This window comes from Peromyscus leucopus, chromosome 17 (assembly GCF_004664715.2).
Source record: "Peromyscus leucopus breed LL Stock chromosome 17, UCI_PerLeu_2.1, whole genome shotgun sequence".
Lineage (NCBI taxonomy): Eukaryota > Metazoa > Chordata > Mammalia > Rodentia > Cricetidae > Peromyscus > Peromyscus leucopus.
The window spans coordinates 25,486,195-25,495,419 of NC_051077.1; the positions used below are offsets into that span (position 1 = coordinate 25,486,195).

A 9,225-nucleotide genomic window follows, 5' to 3' on the forward strand; every position below is an offset into this window, starting at 1 on the left:
AAGCCCTAAAGTCCTTTTGGGATTCTTGTTTGTGTATGGGTTCAGAAAGAAATCACTCAAAATACTGTGACAGAGAAGAAAGATGGCTGATTCCAACGGCTTGATTGGATATAAAAAAACAAAAATAAAAACAAACAAAAACCTTGAGCATTAATGAGGCACATGGATGTGGGAAGCACCGTCCCAAGAGCTGGGGTCCCAGAATAGATCAAAAGGGCAAAATAACTAAGGGGTATCATTCTCCTTTCTCTGCCTCCTGCTGAACACCAAGGACCACCACCATCATGGCCTCTCCCTCCAGGATGGACTGTAGACCTTTCAACCGTGAGCCAGAGCAAACCCACCACAAGTTGCTTTCTGCCAGGTGTCTGGTTGCTGCTCTGAGAAAATCAATCCAAGTAACAGGTGACCGTGTCCTGTCCTAATAGAATCACCCAGGCAAGAAGAAAACAGAAAATGAGGAGACTCTAGAGTCAGGGCTCAGACCACGGAGTGGGAGTCGGAAGGAAGAGGAAACATTTCTGTACCAGAGAGGATCACATATTCCATCAATAACTCAAATTTACAGATGTGGAGGAAATGCCTTTGAGGAGATTACTCAGCCAGAGCCCAGACAACCAAAAGAAATTCTTACCAACACTTCAAGCTGTTTCTAGCAACTCAGAAGTCTTTTTATGTAAGTAATACTTGAGCTCAAATAATTGCTAACTTTCCAAGAGCACTGGTATAGTTTCTGGGTGGTAAGTAAAAGATCAACAGCAGAGCAGAGACCCCAATTTCCACCGTCAAGAGTACAGGTAACACCAAGTGGCCTCACTTCACCCAACTGCAAAGCAGCTTGGTCTTGGGGTATTTTTTTTCCCCTGGTAGAAACGCATCCTATTTAGCCTATGTTGTGTTAACAGCTTTAGTAAAGTAGTGTACACACAGGCACACAGAGAAAGAAATATGTACATGGCATTCCTAATTATTCATATGTATGTATCTTCTTAAACTTCACTCCAGAGCACAGGTGGTGACAGCTATTAGTTTCCATTGCACAAATCAATAACTTACATTGTTAATGGGAAAGCAACTATACATTATGGTGATATTTTATTTGTGCTGAAATAAATAAAGTTGCCTGGGGGTCAGAGCTAACAGCAAGCCATTTAGCAGAAATCTGGCAGTGGTAGCACATGCCCTTAATCCCGATCACATGGCAGGCAGAGTCTGTGTGTTCAAGGACATAGCCAGCTTGGAGACACACACCTTTAATCTCAATACCAACCACAGAGACCTGGAGGTCTGTATAGACAGGCAGTGATGAGGAGGTCATGTGTTTGGGTTTACAACCAATGAGAAGGCAGAACAGAAAGTCAATAAAAAATACACACACACACAGGAAGTAGGTCTCTTTCTCAGGGGACGGGCGGCAGCGACAGCGAGGGGTAAGAAGGCTGTCTTGGTCTTAGCTCTTGGCTGCTGCTCGATCTCTGGGCTTTTAACTCTGCATTTGGCTCTGTGTTTCTTATTAATAAGACCATTCAGAATTACATCTACAATACATCATACATACATGCATTTATTTTCTTCAAAACAAACCCACTTCCATCCTGGTAAATACAGCACCAAATAAACAGTTAAAACAAATTTTGTATATACAGACCCAAGATATAAAACTATGAAGTCAAGAAAAACTGCCCATTCAGTTTCCAGGGAAGGTAACAGGAGCATGAAGTGTAAGTATGACCAGGACTGTTAACAGCTACACATTTCACAATGTATACTTTGAAAGTAGCTGGACTCTTTTTTTTTTTCAGGCATATGCAACCTTTAAATGTGTAAAATTCATGTGTTTGGTGTATGCACCTCTGGAGGCTAGAGCTAGAACCTGGACGTCTTCCTCTGTTGTTCTATGACTCTCCATCTCATTTTTGAGGCAGGGTCTCTCTTGCTGAACTTGGAGCTTGCTGTTTTGACTAGACTGGCCGGTGAGCTATGGTAAGCCTCTTGTCTCCACCCACCCCGCCGCTCTGGGGTTAGAGGTGTGTGTCAACACACAACCCAGCTTTTATGTGGGTGCTGGGGACCCACACTCAGACCCTCACACTTGTGTAACGCACACTTCACTCACTGATTCATCTTCGGAGCCCAACATACTTAACCTTTTGATGTTATTATATACGACCTTGTCATCTACAAAGTTCACAGCGGAGTACCATGCAATTGAGCTTTGTTTGTTTGATCTCACAGTGTTTTAAGTTTCCTGTTGTGTGTTGGGCTGCATTCACAGCTACCCTTGAAGCACTATACACTGCCTACAAGGTGGTGATAATGAAAAGCAATTTGATAAATATTTCTTGGCTATGTCCAAGGTGAAACAGAGTAAGGACCAGAAAATGACTTTACTCTCCCAAGTTCGTACTTAAAGAGAGAATGCCACCCAGTGCCACGAGAGATCACCTGTCACCCTTGCTGCTGACATCCACATAAGACACCACCTGGATAAAGGGCCTCTTCATCATGAAAGAAGAATGCCCTTGGTGAGAGACAAAGGAAATTCAGGGGTTAAATTCATCATTCTCCGATAAATTATTTAGTACCACTTAAGCCCTGAAAGCGTTGGGCCACCTATCTTGCGGTTTACTCACTGTCTTCCAAGTTTACAATTTCCTGATTGTAAAGCAACAATTTAATTCCACAGTGCAACATCAATACAATTTACATTTACCATTGGAGCTGACATTCTCCAGCAAGATAGAAGATTGATTCCTCCACAAACATAATATTAAAGAGGTTTTTACTAAGAGGTATCGGCCTCCATTTCAGACTGTAGGAATAAATTCTTCTTGCTGGGTACAGAGCAAAGTAATCACATTTACCTTCCCATGAAATAATAATACCCCTGGGGCCACATGAGTTCTGTTCACTTGGATATAGCTTCGGCCTAAGCCTGTCGGGGGCCTAGATTTTAAATATAAGATGTTTTTGAAAGGACTGTGTGGTGGTAACAAGAGACAGACAACAGGATTTTAAGATGTATTCCTTCCCAGGGGTCTTGAAAACCTGATAGTAATTTCTATTATTATTTTTCATTCTAAACTATATTACAACAAAGAATGGTAAGGTTGGGTACGGTGGCCAAGGCTTCCAGTCTTATTTGACTGGCGTGTTTAACACCCACCCACGGACGACTCTATACGCAGCATCCTTCTTCCCTAAGAACCAAACAAAGTGGAAACAGGAATACGCCATCACTCCGTTACGCCAAGTATGGATCCTAAGCTCAGAGGAAGGTCCCTAGCAGCTCCCGCCCTGGAATGGAAAAGGATGCATCGGGTGGGTCTGAAGTCTTAGCATCAACGAGCTTTCAAGTTCATTCAAGCCATCTGTTTATAATGCGCTTTCCTTGCACCTGCCATTCAAGGCTTGCGTCCCTTTCAACTGCTCAGAGCAACCAGCACCTTTCTAAAACGGAATTTTTAGGTGCCTAGAACCAAGCAAGTAGAAAAACCTTGTTACTCAACAGACAATTAGGGTTCATTCCCTCCTGCCCACCCCTGCGTCCACTGCGCACCCCTCAACTCCCCCACCCCACCCCACGCCAATCCAAGGACAAGGCTCCTGCTAGGCCTGTGAGCCAGCAAGAAAAAAGACCAGGCTCGGCAGCGTTCAGGGAGATGCTAGGGAGCCGCCAGCTCCTCCCTCGTTCGCGGTCCAGCTCCCCGCCGGGCGGCCCCGTGCGCTCAGCATCCCTCCTGCTCTCCCTCCTCCTCCGCCCAGGCCACCAACCTTGGGCGTGCGGATGTGCTCCATGGCGGCCCCGCGTCTGCAGGGTCCCCGGCGGGCGCGGCCTCACGCACCTGCGCGCGCGGGCGGCGCAAGGGGAAAGGGAGGGGAGGGGGCTTCGGCGGGAGCGGGCGTGGGCGGGCCCGCGGGGCCTGGCTCCGCCTCCAGGTGCGCGGAGACGTGGGTGCGCCTGCGCGGGCCCCGGAGCGCGGCTCTGCGCCTGCTCGCACCTGCGGGTCTCACCCTTGGACTTCGCCCTCCGTCCCGCCTCGCCTCGCCTCTCCCGATGAGGCTCTCCACCGCCCAAGCGGCCGGATTCATTTGCAAGATGGGCATCCTCGAGTCGGCCGTGGTAGAGCTTGCCTGAAGTCCCGGCCACTCAGGAGGCTGAGGCAGGAGAATCGGTTGGGTCCAGCAGCTTGGAACCAGCAAGAGAGCCCTAGGCATCCCTGTATTTTAAAAAAGAAGGGAGAAAAAAAAAAAATCAAAGACCATCAGCCGTCGTAATACCGTAATACTGTGGCACTACTGTCTCCTAGGGCACAAAGAGGGCCTTGTGTGTTGGGTGTGGCTTTTTGGAGAGATGCGAATAAGTATGTGTAGCTTTACACCCTCATTGGCTGCCTTCCAGAGCATCCCAGGATAGGAAGGATTTCAGAGTGGGGTAGAGAGAGTAAAAAAAAAAAAGACTACAAATGCACCCTGATGTGGTACGCATGGTCTAGTGGGCTCTGGCTGTATTTGGCCCAGGCTCAGCCCCCAAGTATTTGGAATAAAAGTGAGATTAATACCGACATTGTTTGTGCCCTAATACGTTTGCTGTTAAGTCAGACATCTCACATCACCCTGCGACTTCGCTGCGGGAACTCTTGATAGAGATGTGAAAACACTTGGCCCCGTGCTAAGTACACGTTGGCCATCTTTACCTAGCTTTTAACTAAACAGAAACTAGAGACACAGTTCATCCATTATGAGGTTCTTTAAAGCCTCTGGGAAAAGCTGGAGACCGAAAAAAAAAAGTCAGCTCTAAGTGGACACCCTCTGCCATACTGAAATTTCATAGAGCAATTCCTGGAGGAGTATTTGTTTCATTGTTTTCCTGGCCCTTATTTATGGCAGGTTTGTAAATTCTTTGGCCATATGTACTGCTTGTTTATTTGTTTGTTTTTATCTCCTTCTGTTCAAATGTCTGGTAGGCATCTTGCAATCTTAAACAAATATTTATTCAATAATGTCGAGCTCATTTTACAATTGTCACATCCCCTTCACACATGTTAGGCCATTTTCATCCTTCTTCCGCCCTGGAAGCTAGATTGGAACAAGCACTATAAACTGTCGCTTGTAAAAGACAAAAATGACCCAAAGTGTAAGTTCCTTTTTAGTAAAGAGCACCAGGCATAGTCGGAAGCTCTTTGTGGTCTCTACTCAAACTGGCCCCACTCTCCTCATGTACAGAATGAGAACACCATCTCCTGCCTAGATGACCTCATCTCCAAATTAAATCTTACATCTGTCTGGGGATGGGGGGACATTCTGAACCGGTCGACAGTCCTGGAATCACGTGCTTTCAGGTTCTCTTTCTCTCTCCTGGTAGGCTGATCAAGAGTCTACTGGATCAGCAATTTTTGCCTAATGAGTGCTATAGTATAGATTTGAAAACATCAATCAGTATGCAAAGAGATGTAAGTCTGAACAATTCAAGATTAATTTAAAATGTTTATCATTTAAAAATCGTTGTACTTATAAAAAACACCCTTGTAAAATAAGCACTAAGTTAAATTAATCGATTATATGCCAATCATTAGGATAAGTTAACAAAATATGATGGAAATATAATAATAGGGAAAAGCCATGCCTTTAATCCCAGCACTCAGGAGGCAGAGCCAGGTGGATCTCTGTGAGTTCGAGGCCCGCCTGGTCTACAGATCAAACTCCAGGACAGGCACCAAAACTACACAGAGAAACCCTACCTCGAAAAACCAAAATAATAATAATAATAATAGTAGTAGTAATAATGATGATGGTGAAAGAAGATTCTACTAAACAATTGGGCTAATAATTCCCTAAGGAATATTTCTTAACTTGTTCTATAGCTCCATCATTATGGAGGTTAATTCAATGAGAAGGTGTTTAGTCCTCAGTGACACATGAAGTCTCTAGTTCTTAGGATGCTACCTTATATCCCTCAGGCTCACTGTTTTCATCATTTACCACCCAGTAGAACAGAAGAGACTGAAGGGTTTTGTTTTGTAGAAGGGATCTTAGAGTGGTAAGGTGAGGGAACAATATATGTTAATGAAACATCTAATTTCAATATGTCTGTATCCATGGAATGCCTAACTAAGTTCATCCTAGGTAGGTGATAAAGCTGAATAGTCATTTATTGAAGAGACACTCTTTATTTAAGCAATTCATACTCATAGTATCCCAGGAGATGCCAAGAGACTGATGGGTGATGTAGATCAGAATACCAAGTTATAAATTTGGTACAGCTAACACCAAGCAAAGGAAGGTAAACCAACCAAGATGTTTCCACACAAAATGTGAGGAAGTGCCTAAGGAAACCTCCCAACAATGATTTGTATCTTGAACCTTTTTGCTATTCCTTAGATGAAACCCAACGGATAGAGTTAGAATCAGATACTTAATTCTTAAAGTTCAGTGTTGAGGGATTTTAAAATAAAAACTTGCTATAAACTGGGGACTTTTCCAATACTCTGTGATCTTCAGTGGCCTGAAGAGATTTGGAAATGTGCCAAACACAAGACTTTCTGGAATAGTTAGATTTCTCCCAAGACAACTCAAATTTCTGATCTGGCAATGACACCAAAAAGTGTTTCCTTGGGGGCTAGTGTAGCTAATGATTGCACATTTGGTAAAACCCTAGTCAGGACTATTAAACCCTAATGGTCCATGCTCCATGTAGAAGAGTGCACACATCTCCAAATAAGCCCAGCCTCTGGTAGAAAATGTTATGAGGCAACTACATGAGAAGAAGAGATGTATGTGGGGTTTTGCCTTGTAGGAAAAAACTGACACCCCCCCTTCAGGGTTTAAATAAAGTTGATAGTGTGAAATATCACATCTTCTTTGGCTTTGCCCTATATCAAAGATACAGAGAAAAAACACTAAGTGGATTGTAGACAGCTCTGCCCTTTTTCCAGAAACCAGAAAAGAAACATCAGGGCAGCCAAAAAGAGCACTAACTCTGTGAGCAGGCAGGGTTTTTAAATAGTCTCTTTCATTTTGTTCTCTCTCCAGGAAGACTTGGGGCTCAAGCCAAGTCTGTGTCCTTAGGCCACTTATATTGCTTATTCCTTTTCATTCCCATCCTTCAAGACTACTTTACTATGTGTAATTCTCACCTTGGTATTTCCAATCCCAAATTTCCTCCTTAAATATTACAGTTCCATTTACCTCCTTAGTGTAGCCCCCTTGGATGTCCTTTGCAGCCTGGGGACATAGCTCAGTTGGTAAAGTGTTTGCCCCATTAGCCTGAGGGCCCGAGTTTGGATTATATAAAATTCAAGTATGGTGGAAGAAACGCTTGCCATCCCATCACTGGGAAAGCAGGGACAAGTGTATGATGCTAGGACTCACTGATCAGCCAGCCTAATCTAATCAGGCAAGCCACAGATCCTGGTGAGAAACCCTGTCTCCAAAAACAGGGTAGATGGCTTCTTGGGAATGACAACTGAGGTTGATCTCTGCTCGCTCTCTCTCTCTCTCTCTCTCTCTCTCTCTCTCTCTCTCTCTCTCTCTCTCTCACACACACACACACACACACACACACACACACACACACACACATCTACCCACAAGCCCATACATGCACACAAGCTCATGCACCCACATAAATGCACATGACCATACATATGCAATAATAATCCACTTGTCACAAACCAGGTATGGTTAAGAACTTGGGCACTGAAAGGCTATAGGCTTTTATTCCAATCATGACTCTGACTTACATTTGCTCTGTAACCTTGGCTAGGTCATTTAGCCTCTCACCTTCAGGCCTCTTGTATATATAATGTGTATGATGATGGTGCAATGGCCTGGATATTTGTGCTCCTTCAAAATGTATGTGTCTAGACTTGAACCTCTGAGGCGGTGGGATTAGAAGTCGGGAATTTGAGGAGGCAGCTCCTTTAGGATTCACTAATGAATGTCGTAAATAGGATTAGTTCCATGAGGAAACCCCTCTTGTCTTATATCAAGAAAGTTGTGGTGAAGAGACACAATCTATGAACCAGAAAGTGGGTCTTCAGCAGACAAAACTGAGCTGGTATCTTTATTTGGAACTTCCTAGCCTCTAGAATGGTAAGTAACAGATGTCTGTTGTTTATAAGCCACTCCGTTTACAGTATTTTTGAGTACTGAAGCCAAACCAGACAAAGACAGGTATTACAAAGCTCTCTTTGTCATGCTGAGCAGATGGCTATGTCCGTGGTATATTTATTATAATATCCTCTATTTATATATATGCATGAAGTTGGTCAAAATGCAAAAAGTAATTAATAGGACAACATGGCTGAATCATACCTCCCTTAGGGTGATTATGTAAATTCCATGAGATCAACCGTATAATACATTTTGCAACAACTGCCATTATTGAGGGTTCATTTTACATCAAGGATTGGGACTATAGTATAAATGAAATTAACCACAGCCCCTGCCTTCAAGGTCCAATATTACCAGTTCTTATTATATCTATATACTATTACATATTACATAATATATTTTATTTATGTCTTATAATATATTAGTTCTATATCATATATTTGAATAGTACATATTTACCTCAGTTGACTATGTAGTCCCAGATAGTAGCACTCTCTAGGGGAGATGCTGGGAACCCCAGGAGGTGGAGGCCTAGCTGGAGGGAGTGGCTCACTGGGGAGCATGCCTCTGAAGCTTAGACGGGGCCCTTAGTCCCTTTCTATCCCTGCTCATGGCCAACCTTGAAATGAACAACATCTTCCGCACATACTTCTGACATGATGCACACAGAGCTAACCGACCATGTGTGCAGACCTCCAAAACCATGTTACAAAGTATTCCTCCCTTTCTGCTTGTTTATGGAAGGTCTTCTGTCAAAGCAATGTGAAAACCTAGCTCATGCATTCACCCAATGCCTCCTAACCGTACTGTACGCCTTGTTTATTTTAAACGTGCTGCAGTGTGCTTGGAGATGTTCTTGGCTTTTCTCTTGCTGGCTCCACATCAAGACATTTCTTCCTTGCATCCTTTTCCTTTTTCACTGTCGTTGTTACTCAACTTCAGATCCTCATTGTTTCTTCCTGGCTGGAACATTGCTTTCTGCTGCCAGATTAATCTTCATAAAATGCAACTCTCATCATTATTACTCTGCAGCTTAAAACCTTTAAGTGGTTTGCTGTCTGGACCATTTCCTTATTCTGTTGTGTAAGGCCCAGATACATCTTCTGTTTG

At 43.7% G+C, this 9,225-nt stretch overlaps 1 protein-coding gene across 1 annotated transcript in view; it reads right to left on the minus strand.

The window, feature by feature from the left end:
- Nucleotides 1-3,876, minus strand: part of Mtmr7 (myotubularin related protein 7) — an 88,784-nt gene extending 84,908 nt beyond the window's left edge. Inside the window, exon 1 of the mRNA XM_028872355.2 lies at nt 3,775-3,876. Within this exon, the coding sequence (XP_028728188.1) occupies nt 3,775-3,798 (24 nt within the window). The 5' untranslated portion in view covers nt 3,799-3,876. The remainder of the gene's footprint in view (nt 1-3,774) is intronic.
- Nucleotides 3,877-9,225: the final 5,349 nt, after the last annotated feature.